The sequence below is a fragment of the Phoenix dactylifera genome, chromosome 9 (assembly GCF_051530095.1).
Source record: "Phoenix dactylifera cultivar Ajwa chromosome 9, Ajwa_hap1_PhDact_Kaust_v1.1, whole genome shotgun sequence".
In the NCBI taxonomy this organism is placed as follows: domain Eukaryota; kingdom Viridiplantae; phylum Streptophyta; class Magnoliopsida; order Arecales; family Arecaceae; genus Phoenix; species Phoenix dactylifera.
Window position 1 is genome coordinate 7,904,644 of NC_143198.1, and position 21,002 is coordinate 7,925,645.

The 21,002-nt window shown below is 36.0% G+C and overlaps 2 protein-coding genes across 3 annotated transcripts; one reads left to right on the top strand and one right to left on the bottom strand.

Annotated features, from left to right (window-relative positions):
- The first annotated feature begins 286 nt into the window (after window positions 1–286).
- Window positions 287–11,025, top strand: LOC103697143 (glycolate oxidase 5-like). Of its 2 annotated transcripts, XM_089925298.1 has the most exons (12): window positions 287–617; window positions 1,065–1,227; window positions 2,484–2,608; window positions 3,576–3,622; window positions 5,287–5,364; window positions 5,479–5,603; window positions 8,627–8,693; window positions 8,769–8,831; window positions 9,743–9,812; window positions 9,925–10,025; window positions 10,366–10,470; window positions 10,683–11,025. In XM_089925298.1, exons 2-12 carry the CDS (start codon window positions 1,085–1,087, stop codon window positions 10,866–10,868), a joined length of 1,110 nt encoding a protein of 369 aa, XP_089781424.1. In that variant the 5' UTR covers window positions 287–617; window positions 1,065–1,084; the 3' UTR covers window positions 10,869–11,025. The 2 variants fall into 2 exon arrangements, with proteins under 2 accessions (XP_089781424.1, XP_038987903.3); XM_039131975.3 differs by lacking the exons at window positions 287–617; window positions 1,065–1,227 and adding an exon at window positions 1,234–1,571.
- A 6,681-nt stretch (window positions 11,026–17,706) lies between these two features.
- Window positions 17,707–19,155, bottom strand: LOC120112472 (protein TIFY 5A-like). The gene is made up of 3 exons (XM_039131976.3): window positions 18,960–19,155; window positions 18,744–18,852; window positions 17,707–18,130 (listed from the first exon to the last, which is right to left on the bottom strand). The coding sequence occupies exons 1-3, from the start codon at window positions 19,040–19,042 to the stop codon at window positions 17,852–17,854; spliced, it is 471 nt and encodes a 156-aa protein (XP_038987904.3). The 5' UTR covers window positions 19,043–19,155; the 3' UTR covers window positions 17,707–17,851.
- Between the last annotated feature and the right edge of the window lie 1,847 nt (window positions 19,156–21,002).

Here is a 21,002-nt window from a genome sequence, read left to right on the forward strand (position 1 = left end):
AACACGTATCACGGTCAGTCTCTGTCTTCTTCCACCAGGACTCCTTCAAACCAGCGCTTAGAAAAAAGAAAAGAAAAAAGAAAGACTTCAAAATCTATTAGACTTCTCCTCGCCACATACAATTTTACCAATTATCTCCATCTCTCACCATCAAAATAGTCCAATTAATACTTGGTCATCTCGCACACGATTTTCATAATTTTTTTTTCGTTTGTTTTCTTCTTATCCTTCGATGAATTGGGTTGTGGCATTCGATAAAAGAAAGAAGAAAAAAAAGAAAAGGAAATGGGATAAGAATTTTTGGATGCGAATGAAATTATGACGTTTGTGGATTAGGAAGAAGTGCTGGAGATGCCGTTCTTCATTTCCACCTCGAAAAGCTGATCCAAAACCAGCCCCTATTTTCCTCCACTCTTGTCTTAAATTAATAGATGATTTCCTGCACGTCACTACCCCTCCTTTGTCATCACGTACAGACCCAGTGTACCTCCCCCAGCCCTGCTCTTTGTACAACGAACAAATCACCATCTCTTATCGCCAGCCTATATATGACTTTGATCCACACCACATCCATCCATTCCGGTTTCACTCCATTCGCTCTCTTCTTAGGAACTGAGGTTCTTTTCTCTTCCTTTGCTGTTCTTCTTTCCTCGCTTGATTGCGTTCTCTACTTTCATGTTTTTATTAGCTTAACTTGATCAATGATTAGCTAGTTGGGATTTTGTTTTTGATCTTGTTTTTGTCAAAAGGTGATGATTTTTTTTCCTTCTTTTGATTGTTTTTAAATCTATTTTAGATGTATGTATGCACATACATGAGATATTTGTATATATGCTTAGTTTCCTTTTTCATTCTGAAAAATCTACTTACAGATTTTGCGTTTAATATCATGTTATTCCATGTTGAGCAGCATCAATTGGATGCTGGATATTAGGAGGTGGGGTTGCAAGATTTGATATGATTTCTTCTTTTCCTGGCTGAATCACTCTGTTGTTATGAGGTGAAATGTGTGACTTGAGGCTCAAATTACATGTGTTTTGAGTTGTAGATTGTCTGGGTTGCAGGGGGTGTGCGATAAGCAACCATGAGCATGGAGATCACCAACGTTACGGAGTATCAGGCAATCGCCAGGCAGAAGCTGCCTAAGATGGTCTATGACTACTATGCCTCTGGTGCAGAGGATGAGTGGAGTTTGAAGGAAAACAGGGAGGCATTCTCGAGGATTCTGTAAGCTTCTTCTGTTGATTGTCTGTGTTCCCTTTCTGTTGATGTTTACTTTTGTTGATTTGATTTCAAAATCTGTGCTCTTCTTCTAATGATAAATATGATCCAAACTGATTCCTGTACCGTTGAAGCGAGCAACGCCAGTCTTTTATATTGATGATGTAGCTTATAATGACACCATGTTGGATCTTTCAGAATCTGGCATTTGTTTGACACTATGTTGGAAAGATCACTGTATTGGTTGCCACAGGTTGTGTCAATTGTCAAGATTGTTATATCTTAAGCAAATGATTCATTCAGTGCTTGATGGTGATGGATAATAAAACTTTTGGTCTTTATTTTGCTGGGTAAGATGGATTCAAACTCATATTAAAATACTTACATGCATCTTTTTTGTTTATTTGTATTTAGAAGGGAGGTTTTCGTGTTTCATGCAGATTTACCCTTCTGCCTGCAACTAAGACTTTAGATTATTTGAGATTTACCTTTTCATAATGCAGTTATCACAAGTACATGTGAATGAGATTCTTTCAGAACCCTCATGGCAAGTTCAGCAGTTCATCTCGCCAGAGAAAAGTTTTTGCTTGACATGATTTAGAATTATTTTTTCAAGATGTCTCATTTTTTAAAGCAGAAGTCACATGTCAAATCTGTAGAATGAGCATGATCATATCTGTAGGAAGGGATTTGTAGAAAATATACAATCTTGTGAGCTGCAGGATTAAGATTTTCTCCTCCTCTGCCTTGTATTTAAAATTTCATATCTTTCAGCTGGTTAATATGATGCTAGTGTAAGCTAAATAATATTTTCCCCCTCCTTTCGATATCTTTATATATTTCATCTTTTCTGATATACAGGAAAGAAGGGCGGTATGAAGGAATATATCATTAAAGAATTTCATTAAGTACATAGTTCTCAAACTTGTCACTTTCAGGCTCTAAGACGTTTTTTGTTGCTATGCCTTCCATTGAACACATTATGTTTTAGCTGTTTAACATGGTGTTAGTGTTATCTAACAGTTTCCCTGTATTTTGCCTTTTTTTCTTTCTGCGATAAGATCAAGATGCCTTTTCTGCATGTCTGGTATGCATACATGTTGTATTCCTCACTTTTGGTTGTCTTTCCAATCATACAGATATGTAATGCCCCTCTGTATCATATGAAAGATCCAACATATGCTGCTTCAAAGACTTCATATCATTAGTCAATGTACACTAGATTTCATCTTACTGAACCTGATTCATTGACTGTGGACTAGGTTTCGACCACGCATACTTATCGACGTGTCCAGAATTGATATGACCACAACTGTGCTTGGTTTCAAGATATCAATGCCAATTATGATTGCTCCCACTGCCATGCAGAAAATGGCCCACCCAGAAGGTATGTGAATCCCTCACCTTGTATCTATCATGTTTGTGTCAAGTTTTAGGAATTTGTAGCAACTCCATTGGGTTCATTAAGCCCAGTTAAGCTCAAAATGAAACTGAATTGTCGGATATAAGTTCTCAGTCTCATACTAGAATCTGAAAAACGGGACAAAGTTTTAAGTCTTGGCAGCATGAAGGCATCTTGGCTGTCCCATCTTGTTCCTGTAAGACAATGGGATTGGGATGGGGTGGGATTCCTAAATCCATCCACATGGGCAAGAAATGAAAGAGGAAAGAAAGGGAAGAAGAAGAAAAAGGGAAAGGAAGGAAGGAAAGAAGAAAAAAATAAAAAGTAAGGAAGGGATAAGAAAAGGAAGGAAAGAAAGAAAGAAGAAGAAAAAAAAAAAGATATGAAGGAAGAGAAGGAAAAAAAGAAAGGAAGAAAGAAGGAAGAAGGGAAAGAAAGGAAGAATGAAGAAAAGGGAAGAAAGAAAGATAGGAAAGAAGGAAGAAAGGAAAGAAGGAAGAAAAAGTAAGGATGAAAGGAAAGAAGGAAGAAAAAGAAAGGATGAAAGGAAAGAAGGAAGAAAAAGAAAGAAATAAGGAGAGGAAAGAAGAAGGGGATGGAGACAAAGGGTACCAATGCTCGACCTGGATGGACACCAGGGAGGGGGCAGGACAGCAGGGCATCCCACGTTCAAACCGGGACAACCTGCCTCACAGAATTTAAAAACTTGAAACAAGATATGATATTCTTTTTTCTCCATTTATCAATTTTACCTTTTTTCGAACATGGATGAGCTTTCAAAATATTTGTGTTAATTTTTACTGCTTTTAAAGAAATGAGGATACAATATTAACTTGTGTGTGTTTGTTGACTTATGACAATGTTACAAGTTACCTCACATAGTACTTAGTATTTTGCATGGGCTGGTTCTTGAGAAAAAGCATCTGACATTGAGTCTGATATTGTACCTCAGGAGAATATGCAACTGCAAGGGCATCATCAGCAGCTGGCACCATTATGGTTGGTCATCATTTTCTTGTAGTAATATGGTTTAATGATTTGGAAGTGACACTAATGGAGAAGCTAATGTGAATTTCAAGAATAACAACAATGTGGCCTTTGCTGAAATTGGATAACAAACAACAGTTTCTGCTGCTAAGACAAGCCCTAATCACTACCAAAGCATGGCTGGCTTTAAGGAGCTTTAACATATTATAGAGTGATGAGAAATATATCTTGCATCTAGCTTGAATAACTTTACAGCTTAGATGCCTCTCCATTCAAAATTCTGTTAGAATGGGTACTTGATCATTGGAACACTCATTTGTCCTTTCTCTCCGTGCCAACCAAGAAACAAGAATAGTGCACATGGAAATTGCCATTGGCAAGAAAACAAGTTCTTTCTCCAATTTCTACATGTTCTATCTACGTAGTTTCTGTCATGTACACACTTGAAATAGAGTTGAGTCAATCTCAAGCAAGCAGGCTAATCAAAAGTATTTTGTCCCTGTTAAGGAAAGGACTGCTTCCCTGCCAAATAATTCAGTTGTTATGATGAATGTTAAATTTGATTAGGTTATGATGAGAAATAAGTAAGTAATGTCCTTCCTGAATAAACATCCCAGCTCTAGATTCAATAGTCAGGCCATCACTTCTTTCAGAATTTTTTGAGACTGTTTGGTTGAAATTGTTAATAACACAAGTTTATAAAAAATCAAAATGAATGAGTAAACTAAATGGTTCTTTGGCTGTCTACTATAAAACCTGTTTTGCCAAAACTGGAAAGTCATAAAACCTGAAAAATGAGGTTTATGAAAACCAGGTCTTACTGTCATGCATAAATCATGTTTTACAAAGTTCATGTTTTATGGTAATCTCTTTTAAACAAATTCACAGACAACTGAGCAGCCCCAAATATGTATTCGAGTCCTATTTCTGCTTCAGTAGTTTCATTCTGATAGAATCAGCTTCGAGACCTTTCTTGACAAACATCCAGACGCTTCATCCTAAAAGGAAGGGAATGGGTGGAATGCAATATTTTATCCCTTGAAGTTATACTGGCTGAAGCACCTTCATAACTTGGAAAATTTAATTGTGGCATAGAGATTGTCATGTATGAACTTATCATGTCATTGCTCCTTGCCTTGTAGGTTAGGTTTTGTTAATTAAATTAAAGAATTGAGATAATATGGAAAGAAATAGCAATACTCTTCCAATTATATCCCCGTTGAACAGAAGTCTATGAATCCTGATATGGCTGTCTGCCAAGCTTGTTGCAGTACCTCTGTAGAGTTGATCAAGGAATAATCATCCTTTGATAAGACTTACATGGTTTCATGTCCAGCTTATTTCACTTGCCAAATACCATGCGTACATAAAAAAGCTTGCTGCCTCTATATGTCTTTGCTCGGTAGGAAACCAGAATGCTGCCAAATTCTTAGAAGTCAAAGGCATTGCTCTTTTGTGCTCTCTGGTAGATGCAATTTTTACCATGTGCCACTCTAGGCTCCCCCAACCCCAACCCCCCCAAAAAAATCTTTTCAATTTTTTAAGAGTAACCATTTTTTACCAAATCATTGTTTTTCTACATGTCAACCATACTTATGCTTTTGTTATTTTGATTTGCCAATCTCAACGTGAAAAATATACATAGTGGTTATGGTTTTTCTTTATTTCTTTTGTAGACATTATCATCATGGGCTACTTCCAGCGTCGAGGAGGTTGCTTCCACAGGACCAGGAATTAGATTCTTCCAGCTCTATGTAAATATTGTCTTCTGTTTTGTTATCACTTTGGTTTCTTAGTACTAATTATATGTTTTCTATAAGTTTTCTTTGGATTTGTTTGTTCTCATAATTTATTCCTTGTTTTCCTAGGTATACAAAGATAGGAATGTAGTTGCACAGCTTGTAAGGAGGGCTGAAAGGGCTGGGTTCAAGGCAATAGCTCTCACTGTGGATACTCCAAGACTTGGGCGTAGGGAAGCAGACATCAAGAACAGGTATATACTAATTAGCAATTTGATTTCTTCCACCGGGTTATATTTGTGATACATTTAAGTTTTTTCTTTTTTTTTGAGAGAAAGTGAGGGAGACCCAAATGCATTGTAATTATATAAGTCCTAGTACTTGGGGATGCATCACCCAAGACTGCTAACTATAACCTTTGGTTGCTAAGCAAAGAGCCATGACTACTAGGACAAGCACCAATTGATGATATGTTTGAGAATCTTGACTGCTTGGATGATTGTTAGGAGAACTAATCAATGCGTGCATTATCTATAAAGCTTTTGGACTTAGACCCTTGTGGTTTTACTTGGTCAAATTAGTTTATGTTCCCCATGCAAAATATCATCTGTGGCTTGATTCATAGAAAAGCAAGAAGAAATTGGCATAAATATTATTTAATAACTTAAGATGCTTATAAAGTTATCCAAATGCAATAACTTGTATTTTCACATTTTAAAATTACCTCTCATTGATCGATCATTACTAAGATCACCTAAGGTGTCTAAGTTATTTTCTATGCCTCAAGTAAGAGGATTTATCATTTGCTGAGTAATTAATATAAAGTATGATCTGCCAAACCAACCCTAACTGCCTAGTTCGAGATGTATTGAACTGAACTAGTACAGACTCGGATCGATTTAAACTCCTAGTTCAGTAACTGGTTTGAATTAGCCTGAATTGCTTTGAAGCGAGCGAAACCACTTGGTTTGGCTTGCTTCGGGTCATTTTGGACCATCCTCTGACCAAAAAGAGAGAAGGCCATAGGATGTCATTCTCATCTCTTTTCTTCGAAAATTATAAAGGGAATAATTGGTTTTGTGACAAAAAATTCATATATTTTACTGCAACATTAATTTCATAATAAGAATTTAAAATTGGAGATGGTCCTGATCATTATTAGTTTCCAAAACTATAGAGAATGACAAAGGATCATATAGATCTCTGTGAAAGAACTTCTCTTCAGTTCATCTAGAAGAGGGACTATTGAAGACACAACTACAATATTTAATATTTAAATAAAAATATTTTTTGACATTCATAACCTTTTCAATAACCTATACCGTGCCTTTAAATTAGAGAATTTGCCTCCATCTGAGCTTTGTGTTGCTTAATTGAACTATCAATAAATAAAAATACTTTCCATGAATAGTGCTCGGAGAAGGCAAGCTCTCACACATCAGTATGACCAAAAATAACATGCACCTTAACCGTAGCCTTTATCATCTAGGAACCTAAAATCCTCCTATAATATTTTAGCTCTTGATGGGAATAGTAGTTGTATAAATAAATTGAAAGCCTAAGAAAACCCTAAGACTATTTCATTAGATTAATACCTTTCTAGTAGATGCTGATTGTAAATCAGAAATGATAATTAGAGAGAGAAATAGAGAGATGGAATTATAAGCCTAGGAGCAAGACAATAACTAGATCTTAAGGTGTCACGTCCACCTATATATGCGGATAATGTAGTCTATGTAGATCTATCTAATGCAGGCAAAAATAGTAGAGTTGAAAGTAAGGGGAGGACGACAAAAGTCAAGAGCAAGAGTTTAAAAAAAGGCTAACGGTTGAAACAAAGTCATAGATGATGAAAACTAGGACATACAATGATATGCATCTGCATACCGAGTTATAAATCTATGTTTGATTATTACAATTGCATCCCTTAAGCAATTATGTGGTCTTTTAGGACCAATATGAAATACAATGGCACTAATACAACCTCAAATCATAAAATAAAGATCCATAAATCTTAAAAAAACTTAAAAATAAAAAAACAAAAACACAAAAAGGGCAAAAAATAGTGAACTAGTACCAATCGGTACATATTGTTGGTAAGGTTCAGCTTGATTACAATTCCTGATATCAAGATTGTGGACCTTGAGATAAAGAAAACAAAAGAGGAGGATGAGTGAAAGAATTAATGAATGTAACTGATAGTGTTTGTGATACGACATAAATGGCAATAAAAGAATTAATCATGAAAAGAGGGAGAAGAATGTACCTTCTCCACTGCTCCAATCACATCATGTTTTGTCACTCAAACCTTACATAGAAGAAGTAGGATTAAGTGAAGTCTTTTGCCTGTAGATGAGACTCGAACTGCTTCTTTGATATTAGAATGATATCCACCACCAACTTTGTGGTTTACTTGAATTCCATGTGGAAAGGTTGACCCTCCACTCTATGGGTCCCTTGACCTCCATAAGTTGGCATGTTGAACCTCCAGTATATGGGAACGTCGATATCCATGCAGAAGTAGGTCAAACGTTTGCTCTAGGCCTCTCAATGTCCATGTGAGAATGGATTGAACACTCACTCTTTAGGTAGAATTGGAGTCATATCTATTGATGGTCATGAGATCCCTTCATTGTTAAGAAAGGCTTTGGATCATAGAGTTCTAGGAGGGTTCATTGGACCAAGCTCTCCATCAATCGTAAGATAGTAGGCAACCAACACTTGATAGAGTGTTGTTGTGTTGAATATATAGGAGAGAGCAAATTGATCTTTTTCCCTCTTATCATGCAGAGTGGAAGTTATTTTCAGAAATTTCTTCCTTTAGGAGGTAGTTTCTTGTCCTGGTAACTCCTCAGATGGTAACCAGCAGTTTCTTACATAAATAACCCCTTTTGGATGGTTGGTCTTGCAAATAACCGTTCTACATCCTGATATCTTTCTTTAGGAAGGTAATTTCAGCCGTAAAACACTCGTATGTGGTTTTTAACAAAAAAAAAAACACTCATATGTGGCCTCTTATATGAGCAAAAAGTGCTGGAACATGTTTTATTAATCAAATCTTGATTGGCCTAATATGTTTGACCATTTACTAAAGTTGGTCAATGGCCAATTAATTTTTTGGGTGTAAACAACTTGAACAGACAAATATAAAGAAGCTGTGAGATTCAACTTGACGAATGCTCATGTCAAATGCTAGTTGCAAAGTCTGAATATCTTGAATGGATGTTATTCTACTATGCTCTTGAGAGATAAATCTCTTCATTTGTTGTTTTTACAGATTCACCTTGCCTCCATTTTTAACTCTGAAGAACTTTGAGGGTTTGAACCTTGGCAAGATGAACAAGGTAAGTTTAAATTTCTCTATCCATTTTTAGTTCTCTGAGTATCAATCTCTCTAATAAGTTTGTGGTGTTGTGCAGGCCGATGACTCTGGGCTGGCATCTTATGTTGCTAGCCAAATTGATCGAACACTAAGTTGGAAGGTATGTCAAAGTTATTTGGTTTGTGCTTAATTACAAATTTATTATTCTATCCTCAGCGGTTTGGGATGTTTACCACGATCCACAATGCCAATAGGTGGGTGCCATTGTAAAAAGGATCAAGTTTTTCTGTACCACCTTTTGATGTCAAAGCAGTTTAGCAAGTAGTTCAGGTTGCTTTACTTGCTTTATCCCCGGCAGATTGATAGGATTTGTTGTTGGATTGAAATTCAAACATCTGAGCACTTCCATATATGTTTATTTAATTGCCTAGCCTATATAAGATGACCATGACTTGATTCTCAGTTTGGAAATGCAAATCTGTCATGGTAATGCACCAATGCTGATTTACTCTGTTTGTTTGGTGAATAACAATTCAACTGATATCTGTGGTTAATTTTTTTACTTCATTGTACAATGTGAATCTAATATAACGTTCTTTTTTCCTTGAAGCTCACTCTCTTTGAATGCTGAATTTGTTAAAAAGTCAGCACAAATGTTTTAATACCTATAAGTACTTGGTTTTGATTTCATATATACATACATATACAGACATGCATAGATACATATATACATATACAAACACACATGCAGGCTAAGATTATGTTCGTCTTAAAAATATATATATATGTAAAGTCTCCAGAAAAAAGGTAGGTACTTAGCATTCATATGTGATACAATATCATTTGGCATGCGGAGATATTTGTTTTTACATGTGAATATATATCCACATTGAACTCTATGTGGGCCTTGTTCATCATATTGCTAATGTAAATCCCTCCCTACTCTCTCTGCATACAATACGTCTATGCACGGACAAACATAAACACACTCTATAACGGTGTTACTGATGTTGCATTTTTTTCATCAATTTTCCAATCCTTTCTGAGGCTATTTGCTTTGCATCTGGACAGGATGTTAAGTGGTTGCAGACAATCACTACTATGCCAATTTTAGTGAAAGGAGTTCTCACTGCTGAAGATAGTAAGAATTCAGTTTCTGTATATTCTGCTCTTTTGTTCTTTTGAAATGAGTTCATATTCATCTGGGCCTGATGTCCCACATGTACCATTATCTTTTATTTTAAAACATCCAGCAAGGTTGGCCATACAAAATGGTGCAGCTGGTATCATTGTGTCCAACCATGGAGCTCGCCAGCTTGACTACGTCCCTGCTACCATCACTGCTCTGGAAGAGGTACATCTACTTATGAAACCAGCTTTACACTTTGTCTAACAAAGACTGTTCCACTCTAGATAATATCAAATGGTGAAAATCTCTTATGTTCCACTGTTAGCCTAAATGAACTTTTTATCTACAAACCAAGGCATGCTTCTTTGCACGTAAGATGGAATAGCCTTGTTTTGGATTCTTTTGGATTCTTCAAATATATCATGGGAAGTGCTTGTTTGCAATATCAGCTGAATTTTTCTGAGGCACCCTCATGTTTGTCACCTGTGGCTACAGATCAACATCCTATTAGGCATTTTAAAATAATATTTGACTTACTGATGCTCTTGAGTGGTGGTATATTCAGGTTGTCAAAGCTGCACAAGGCCGAGTTCCTGTCTTTCTAGATGGTGGTGTTCGTCGTGGAACAGATGCATTCAAGGCTTTAGCTTTGGGAGCCTCCGGTGTATTTGTAAGTAAAAGTGGAATTGCTAGGTAGAAAGCACCACATACCATAGGAATTGGTCTTTCAGTACTTTTCCCCATACTGTTGTTTCTAGTTGCATTATCATTATACCCAATTCACTTAAGCATTAGGTGGTTATTTCTTTTGCTGATTTTGTTCTCGTCATGTCACAAGGCTTGGATTTCATTCTAGTATCTTACATGACTTCATGACTTCAGATTGGAAGGCCTGTGGTGTTTGCTTTGGCTGCTGAAGGCGAGGCTGGTGTCAGAAAGGTGCTTCAAATGCTTCGCGACGAATTCGAGCTGACTATGGCATTAAGTGGTTGCACCTCGCTCAAAGAAATCACTCGCAGACACATAATAACTGAGGCAGACATGCATCGTCCTGTATCCAGGTTATAGATTACCTGGAGGATTTCATTTTCAGCTCCAAGAACAGAGAGCTACATATAAGCTCTGGTTTCGGGAGAATTTCATTTTCGGAAGCCTATTTGTCCAGGCGATAAAATTCCAATGGATTTCAGAAATCCTATATAAAAGTTTTAAGTTGTTATGATGATGATGATGGATTATATTTTTCATTTACTGCCATAAATGCTGCCTCCACCGTATATTTTTGTTATCAGATACTTATTCACCTTAGCATAAATTTCAAATTTTGGAATTTGAATCAGCTTACTGGAATACCTACAAGATGCCAGTGAGATGGCTTGCTAATATTCTGCTTCTTTATTATGTTCACAGTCCAGTTGTGAAAGCTTTATTCTGTTCTAACAAAATTTGCTCGTTGAAAACCTTACAATAGACTGGTTGTGTCACACCCCAACCGGAGTTTGCAAGTCAGGGGTTGCATCAACCATCACATACTCATGGGAGCTCTCCCCAGGCATCTCAACATGATATTGTAAACAAGCACCAACATAAATTTTAAATAATAATGTTCAAACTTTATCTTAAATTACTAATTTCAAAAAAAATAAATATCTCACAATACCAACAATTTTCTAAATTATTGTATCAACTTAAATAAATCCTAATCTAAGGTAATGTTTGTCAAAATTCTACTAGTCATTCTCCCATAACGAACTTCGGATCAGGTTAATTCTTCGAATCTATGAAAGAATTAGAAATCGTATAATGAACTAGATAGCTCAGTAAGCAATGGTAAATCGGACAATTAAATAAATAATAATTTGCAAAAAATAAGCACATATGTAGTACTATCATATGAATCAAGCTTTCTTAAAAATTAATTTTTTTGTTCACGGATTCTAATTCTTTCTAATATTCAATTCATCTTGCAATGTACTGCACATCATCTTGCAGCAAAATCCTTGAGGATCATACATCTACTTGTAGTTTTTTCCTGTAATATAATCTTCAGGATAAATTAAGTGCTAACGTATTAGTCTCTATTGGCGGGGACATAGCCATGTCAAAATTCAAATAGCTTTAGAATTTTATATTCTGATTCAATAAAAATACTAAAAATGTATCAAAATTGATCAATCATATCCATAACAAGATCATATATCATCATAATATTTCAAAATAAAATGTATTCAATAATAAAATACCGCTCATCAAATTCTTGCATCATGAGTAATACGATTCAAAAGTTATTAATATAATAATTTTATAATTATGGATAAATTTAGAAAAATTGAAACATCACTTACCTTGCAAGCAAAACCAAACTATAGATCCAATCAATTTCAAATTTTTTTCTCAAATCATGATATTTAAAAATTAGATTTTCATTAGAATTATATCATGACTATTTTAAAAATAAAAATTCTAAATTCTAACTTCCTCATAGGACTGACCATGCGGGAGTGCCCGACACCTCGATCGGTCCAATCAAAGTGAAATTTACCTGATCATGCTCGGACTAAGATACAATCAATAGAAATCGGAAGTGACCAAATTTAACAATATCTAGGAAAGGCTAAGGTGGGGGTTGGCATACCGTCCGACGACCATAGATCAAGGCCTTTCACGAAGATCGATCCAAAATCACTGAGAGGAGTCCCTTACTGGATCTAGCACCTCTAGAGAGAGTAGAAAGACAAAACCTAGGTAGAGAGAAAAAATGAGAGAAAGGAAGGAAAAAAGAGAGAAAGGGGAGAGGAGAGAATAGAGCTTCTCTCTCTTTAGGTTGGTGCCTAGGGTTCAGAGGATCCATAGTCGGCCAACAAGCGGCCGGCGGTGATTGGTGGCACAAAATCACCCAAAATAGGGGTTTTCATCTCTTAAGCAGTGGAAACCAAACATCTCAGTGGCTGAAACTCCGCCATATTCCAATTGCTGTAGGGAATCGAGAGAAGACTTCGACAACGAGCGTTGACGACAAACAACAGTTAGAAAAAAAAGAATAGCCAGACTTCCAAAAATAGGGGAAAATAGGGCTTTGCCCTTCTCATCCAACTGGCAATCACGGGTTGGAATTAGGGCTCCAAAAAGTTCAAAAGGAAGAGAAGAGGAGTTCATCAAAGGTTGTTGGGTTCTTACCTTGCTTCCGGCGATGATTGGTAGTGGCAATGGCAATTGGCGTTCGGAAAGGGATTCGAAGAAATCGTTCGGCGATAAGCTCCGATTAAGGTTAGATCTTCGGGTGATAGAGGGATCGGGGAGGGGCTCTAAATAGTGGTCATCACCAGAATTCGGCCTAGAGTTGGATTTTGTCCGATGAACAAGGAAGGAAGAGACTCCCACCGGAAGTCCTCTTTCTTTCTCGCATGTGCGTCCAAAAATTCTTTTTTTGTTTTCATCTTTTCATCTAGGCCGAATCATCTGGGCCGGTCAAGTAGACTGGGTTTTAAAGGTTGTCCACTTAAAGCCTGGTACTAGAGTTGTCAAAGGGCATTAGTGGAATGATGTACAGTAAATGGTAAAATGTGTGATGCAAATGTCCAGCTAAAAAATTGCATTGGCGAGGACCACTGTTCCAACATATTGCTTGGCTTCTAGCCATTGTTTTATCTAACTTGTACAAAATGAAAAAAACAATAGGTATCCTATGTTATCTATGCCAAATCCATTATGATATTATCTACTTGCCTGATTGGCACCCTAAATACTCAACCTTTTCAGTAGTTCAATACATAATTGAGTTTAGATGAAGTCGGTCTAGGAATTAAAGTAGGACTTTGCCACACCACTTCCATATCTAGACTACATGACAAAAATCATATGGGGTGTTGCCCTTAGTAAAAGTCTGAAGTTATGCATGTGATGATATTTGCCTTGGACCAGAAATGCACTCTAAAATGTGATTCTTGTTTTGTTAATATTTTTTCATGCAGGCTTCATGCTCAAGCTAACTACAAAAAAAAAAAAAAGACATCAAATAAATTAGCTATGTTGCAAAGAGGCAGTGGCCTTGACATTGGGCTGCCATGATGCCTAGATTTTGATCCCTAGCTTCTCAGGTACATGTGTTGCAGATGGAAAAGGAGACTTCTTGCCCCCTCAATATGACTATATTTTCATTTAGCTGGACTTTTACCAAGATATAATTGCACGGGTCAAATTCTGAACACGACTGAGATTTTTTGAGGAAAAAGATGAGAATGACAAATACATAGAATGTGCTAAGTGAAACAAATATTTTTTTCACCGACAATAAGCTACTAGCTCTCTTAGAAGAATATAATGAAGAGATTCAAGCCAGTATCTTTTGACATTATTAGTACTAGCCAAAGTAGAACAACTTTTGGAGTTGAAGATTTGATTTTTCCTTTCTCTCTAGGTCAGCCACGAGATAGACATCACAATTTGTCACGCCCTGTCTCACTAGCATGAGCGAGCATATGACAGACTCATCCTTAATTTCCTGAAATGCTTCATGACTTAGAATTTTTTTTTTTCCCTTTCAAGATCTACCTGAGAAGGTACTAACAGCATTTATTTACCTCACTGTAACAAGTGATGCAGGTAGTTGATCTACAATTTTAGTTGAGTTAATTTGAAAACTGATAGGAATCTTTAAATGAAGAACCAACAGGACAATAACTGCAAATAATAATGATTAAACGATAAAAAGTTTTTTTTCAGAAAAAAAGAAGAAAATTTGGAAAATTCATCTTCTATTTCATTTAAACATTGAAATGAATCAACATAAGTGAATTCAATCATCGACATCGTATCTCTACGTCCTTTGCATTCAAAGCCGACACCCAAGTCGAAAAAAGAAAAAGAAAATCCCTATTCGTATGACCTGACCTACATAAATCGAAATTTAATCTTCAAACTATCTCAAGCACTGCAAGCTAGGGTGTGGTGATTAGATTGATTATTTATCCTAGTTTTAAGTCCATAATATATGTTTCCAACTAAAGTGATCTGCGGAGAGGAGGAGGGAAGTTTGATCCCCAACCAAAGGAATGTTATGAGGTCCTAATTGCCCATCTGAAAACTTGAGAGCCAATAAACAACTCATTGAGGGCATAATCCTTGTGTCAATTGGGTCTATGGGTGCTTACCTAGTACCTACACAAGTTACGAGTGGTCAGGTTGGACTATCCTGTACCAGCCTAATTGAGCTCAAGAACAAGAAAAAGAATAAAATATCCAACAACTCAAAAAGATGGCTGCTCAAATGGAAGAAGACTCCATGGGAGGTTCAAAGCAATGTATGCCATTTTGGGACCCATAAAAAAACCTAGCAGTCAGACATTCTACCACTTGTATCCAGACCAGGCCCCAACCTGAGGATTTTTAAATTTGAGTTAGGCTACCTCCTTCTGCCGCCCATAAGATTATTTAAAATCAAAAGTCCACAAGTACAACTGGAACTCTGAATCTTTCCTGGTGTCCCACCAACCAGCAAGATATGCTTGATATGCAATTCCTTGCTCACATTCGTTGAATTTTAGAACAATGAAAGAGAAATTTTCTTTTAAAAAGAAGTAGGTATGTACGACAAAAGTGGTCTACTTTCCTTGAGCCAATTACCATAATTCACATTAGACGGTGTATATATAATAATTTCTCGACGATGGAGGACAACTACAATCTTCTGTACAACCACAGAAATTTCTCCTTAGTACTTTTCCAAAGGGCTCTTTGATAGTAGGAGCAATCTGTGGCTGTTCTCAGGCAGTTTCTGTGTCCTTGTATATTTCTTATTTTACTTAGGAGCCACTATCCCCTATTTTCTCAGCGTCAACTTTGATGCTAGTGTTTAGAAGGGAGCTGCTTTTAGTGGAGCCGATTTTATCATTAGAAATGCTAGTGGGACTTTTGTAGCTGCAGGTGGTATTAGGATTTACAACCTAACAATTCTAATGGTGGAATTGCGTGTTCCATAGGAAGAGCTAATTTATGCTATTCAAATATTGTGGAGGATTAATATTTGATTAGAAGGATATTTTCAGACAATTATTCGATGGCTTTCTGATCCATTATTTGCTGATACAATATTTCATCCTATTCTCTTGGACTGTTGGCAATTCTTGCGTTCATTTTTTGTATTTGAAGCTTTTCATATATATATATATATATATATATATATATATATATATATATAGAGAGAGAGAGAGAGAGAGAGAGAGAGAGAGAGGTCAATAGTGCAGCTTATTGAATGACGTTTTATGTGGCCAATCATACATGTTATAGGATTCTAGATCTCATCTCCCTATGTCATTGCTAGATATTTTATTTGCTCATTCACACAAATGTACTTATACTTGTTTGATTTAATTTATCTAATTTATCAAAAAAGAAAAAGATAGGAGGACAGCTCTTTTTTTTTTTAATAAAATGAAAGGGAGGTCAGAACGGATGAAATTAAGGACCACGACATATTTACATTAAAGAAGACACTAAATTGGAGGCTTTACATATTGAAATAAAATCTTAGAGCAGTGGATTTCAACAGAGGAATAAAATCTTAGCTGATGAGTGGTTGTTTTTGATGCGGCCACAAAACTATATGACAAGATTTGTAGTTTAACATAATTAATTAAATTAAGGTGGTACATTATGCTAAGTAACGTCGATTCATTGATTAACACACGAGAGAAAGCGCGAGAGAAGCTGCAGTACAATATGTCATTCCCTTTTGTGCATATAAATCGCATGAACATTTTTTTTTTTTGGTAAAATCGCATGAACTTTTTCAGTTGTAGAACATGAAGTATAAAACACACCAACTATTTATCCGAGTCAATATCTAATAATTTCATGCACAGGATTGTAGATATGATGTTTTTGTCGCTTTAGCACAAAAGAACTGCTGTTGTTTTCGACTTCCCTTTGTTTAGTTCATACAAATCACATGAAGCTTTTGCATTAATATAGAACATGAAATATACATCACACCATATATTCCATTGATCTCGAGTTGATAGCTAATGACCTTCACCTAGACATTGAGTGTATGATAGCTAATTCAAAATTAATACAGACTTTCTTCATATGTTGTAAGCCTTAGTTTTAACTTCCCAAAATGATGAGCAACTCATTCCAATGTCTTACAATACGTAAAGAAATTATTTAGCTACAAGCATAACATACCCTGAAATTGTAATGATTTATGTCATTTGATTCAACATGTTCCCTTTTCAATTGGGATTTGAACACCATCCTTTTATTTGATAATATTGAGGTCAAAATAAAACTATCTTAACTAGGGTAAATCCACTTTGCCATCTGTTCATCCACGTGAACTCGAGTGTAATTGTTGATGATAGTTATCTTTAAAGGCTTCTCTCCCTAAAATTAATCTAGTTTGTGATAGCATGACTGCAACTCTCATTTTCTATTTTTCATTTTTAACTCTAAATAATTATATCTTCTTTTAGGGAAAAACATTTCATACCTACACAATGACGATTGTTTGGTATGATGGAAGGTATGCGAAATTGTATTTCATGCTTTAATTTTTGCATAGAGGTAAAAAAACCACTAATTTTCTAATTGTATTAGTTAATTAAGATGTTTCCTTAAATGCATCAGCAATTACTCTGATACTTGTGGTTCCCAGAAGAGGTTGCTGCACTCTTGCAAAGTTCTGCTCTCAATTGACTATAAAATGTAATTGCTTTCTATGAAGGGTAACACCTTCTAAATTTTAAAATATAGCATTTTGCCACTTTGCATATTTTTCTTTTGATATTTATATTTAGGCTAAACTTTTCATTTGAAAAGGTTCCAGGTGATAGTTGGCTCTTTACTCATGCCAAAGGACTTCTTAGAAATCCAAGATCTTGATAATTCAACCATATAATGTTGGAAATGATAAAAATAACCTTCATGAAATGTTATAAAAGAAGTATACTGTTTCTCACTCAAGAATATTTAGATACATGAAACCAAAATCAATCACATAGAACTTTTCCTAGGAGGAGAGAAATTACAAAAAAAGGGCTAAAGCATACAATCTACGATGTCGGAAAAAGTAATAGCCCATGTTTGTTGTTGTAAGGAGAGAGAGCATTTATTCTTGTCTTCCTTTTCTGAAGAAACCGTTGCAACGATCGTTTCATCGAGAGCCCTTGGTTAAGAACCTCCGGCATGGCCTGAGAAGAGGATGCCGGAGGTTGAGGTGGAGTCGACTTGTTGTGATGCTTTTGTTGAAATTGGTGCTGCTGGTGCTGGTGATGGTGCTTGTTCATCCTGTCATCCATCTCTTGCTTGGCCATAGATATTATGGCTCTTGCCTATTCCCAATTAAAGATAAAAGGATAATTAATATATATTTTGTTTGAAAAAAATAAAATAAAGAAAGAGATAATTAGTTGGTTTTCAATATCACTCTTTCTACGCGGCTGCTACAAGGGATTGAGAACACGCAAGAAAAATGAGGATGAGGTAGGGTGGCTCCATATCTTTGACTTGTATGCTTGGTCAAAAAAGCTAAGCTTTGGGTTGAATCAAATTAAAGAACCCAAAGAGAAGAAAGAGAGTGGCTGCAAGAGAACCACGTTATAGAAAACGATACAGCGCCCGGACCACTTGGACCAAGTCCATTCCCACAACCACCATCTTCCCCCCTCCGACTGACCTACTGTTTCCTCTTATTCGATCATTTTTTTCTCTTATGTTTTGAAAAGAAAAGAAAAAATTCTTATGTAATCTAGATTCAAGAATAAGGGAGAACACAAGGAATTGCCTGCAATACACTAAATGAATCAAGAAAAGAAGAATTGGTGGATAATATGTGACTAACGTAGAGCTCTAAAGAAAAGTGCTAATGGTGATCACTTAGAAGGATCCCTGTAGAAGTACAGCAAAAGGAATGGCTTAAAAGAGAGATCAAGAAAGATGGCCAACCTGAAACTCTGTGACGTCGGAAACACAAAGCTGACCATTGTAAAAGATGGTAATCTGCTGCTGATGCCGCTGCTGGTTTTGTTCCGAGTTTGCCGACGATCCATCAGTCCTTCATAATTCAAAAAACTCCATTAGAAATTAATAGAATCATGGGGAGAAAAAAAAGCAAGAGATTCAAATAGATGGTTGTCTTTGCATTTCGATCACAGTATATACCTGCTGGATTCAGCAGAAGACCAATCTTGGCTGCTGCTGCCAAGGCTGAGACGCAGCTCCGGATCAAAACCTTTCCCGACCATTTTTACAGTCTCCTTCTTCTCTCACGACTCGAATCTTTCTTCGTAATTCTTTCTTGCTACAATTCAATTCTGGACATTAGAAGCAGGTCGACAGGAGGGATGGAGAAAGAGGGAGCAAGGGACTCGGCTTTATATGAACCGGGGAGAGAGAGGAGGGAAAGGTGGTGGTGGGGTTCAAAACACGTGGAACACGCGTTTCGCGTGCGGCGAAATTCTTCTAGTCGGCGCGGGACGCGATTGGGCCGGGGGATGGGCGCGGTGCGACTGGATCTTTTCCTCCTCCAGTTGGATTCCCATGTGGTCCTACCACGTTTTCCTTTGTTTTTCTCCCCTTGTTTGTGAAAAATGATAGATTTATGGCTATCTTGGTTGCCAACTAGCCCACATATATATTTTTCTAATTTTTCATATTATTTTTTGAGTTAGTTAAGCTGTGATTCAAGCAAACTTTTTTTTAACACGATCGGTCCAATAATATTTGCAGAGAAATTAATAGTGGAGATCATAATGAAATCCTACCTAACTTAATTATGATCGAGTTCTATGACTTGTGGTTTTGGTTTCAATCACAAGCTTGGACTAACCAAGGTTCAATTGCATTATTGACTAATATAATAATGATAACAGTAGTGATAATTCATATCCATGTGAATGGGATTGTTGAGACTAAATAATTAATGGATGCTGTAATTATGATGGTTATTATTTATCTTTATGATGGAGTATGATGATTAGTAAAAGAAAAAATAACAGTTTTATTTGCAAAAATCATTGTTTATTAAAGAACAAATTATATCTAGTATCAACAAACTATTAAATAATGATCATTATTCTCGTTATATAGGGTTAATTATAAAAAAATAACAATCAAATACAATTGTAATTTAAATTCCTTTTAATGCTGATATAATGTAAAGGTCCCCCTTTCAAATGGACATTATATTGTTATGACGGTCTTAATAGAGTTGCACTAATTCCAAACCTGCAAATAGATTCATCATCATCATCAAAGTTTTTTTTCATTAAATATGAAATAGATTATAATCATAACTCTAAAATAAAAAATCTTTTAAGGAGCTATTAAGTTGATCTTTAGGCTCAACTATTAACTCGACCCGAACAAATTAGCATTTTATCTCAGAATACTAAATAGCATAAATTTGAAGGAAGAAAAGGGAAAAACTTGTAGCTTATTTTTCAAATAGATCCAAACTAATCCGATCGGACTCGAGCTATGAAGTGAATAAATAGGATTTGGTTGTCCATCATTGGATGGGTAGGAAGTCACTTCACTAAATGACTTCACTCTCCACTCATAGAAATTATTTCTTGTATTTCCAAACCTAGTTTTCTCCACTTACAAGCAACCAAATATATCATAAATAAAAGTATACACAAAGGCTGCATTTGGACATCAGATAGCTAACCAAGGGCAGATAACTTTAATCAAATAAACCCATCACTCATTGATTAACTTGGAAAAAATTGTTGTTAGGCTGCTGCTCACTTAACAAGCAGCAGCCAAACATATGAGCAACCAAACATATCATAAATAAAAGTATACACCAAGTCTACATTTGGACATCAGATAGCTAACCAAGGGTAGATTACTTTAACCAAATAAAGCCATCACTCATTGATTAACTTGGAAAAATTGTTGTTAGGCTGCTGCTCACTTAACAAGCCTTTTTGGCTGTGATGGTAAAATCCTATTTCACTGAAAAAAGCATGGCTTCAATGGTCAAGAGCTTTTTAAACTATAAAGATAAAAAAATTAACAACAGAAAAATAATTTAGAAGAAAGAGCAGGTAAAATAGATTGCAAAATTAGGAGAGCGGAAGAGTTAAAGTGGTTAAAGTTAATTCATCTCCCCCGTTAAAATAGCTGGCTAAAGTGACGTTGACCGTTAAACATAATCGTCTATATAACGGTGACGTTTGACCAGATATCCTAATAACC

What these genes read in the sequence shown, in the direction of transcription:
- LOC120112472 (XM_039131976.3), bottom strand. Translation starts at nt 19,042, where the DNA reads ATGGTCGGGAAAGGTTTTGATCCGGAGCTGCGTCTCAGCCTTGGCAGC. An exon ending in TCTTCTGCTGAATCCAGCAG is followed by an intron (nt 18,853 to 18,959) that starts GTATATACTGTG and finishes TGAATTATGAAG; the next exon opens with GACTGATGGATCGTCGGCAA. An exon ending in CCGACGTCACAGAGTTTCAG is followed by an intron (nt 18,131 to 18,743) that starts GTTGGCCATCTT and finishes AATTGGGAATAG; the next exon opens with GCAAGAGCCATAATATCTAT.
- LOC103697143 (XM_089925298.1), top strand. Translation starts at nt 1,085, where the DNA reads ATGAGCATGGAGATCACCAACGTTACGGAGTATCAGGCAATCGCCAGG. An exon ending in ATCGAACACTAAGTTGGAAG is followed by an intron (nt 8,832 to 9,742) that starts GTATGTCAAAGT and finishes GCATCTGGACAG; the next exon opens with GATGTTAAGTGGTTGCAGAC. An exon ending in AGTTCTCACTGCTGAAGATA is followed by an intron (nt 9,813 to 9,924) that starts GTAAGAATTCAG and finishes TAAAACATCCAG; the next exon opens with CAAGGTTGGCCATACAAAAT.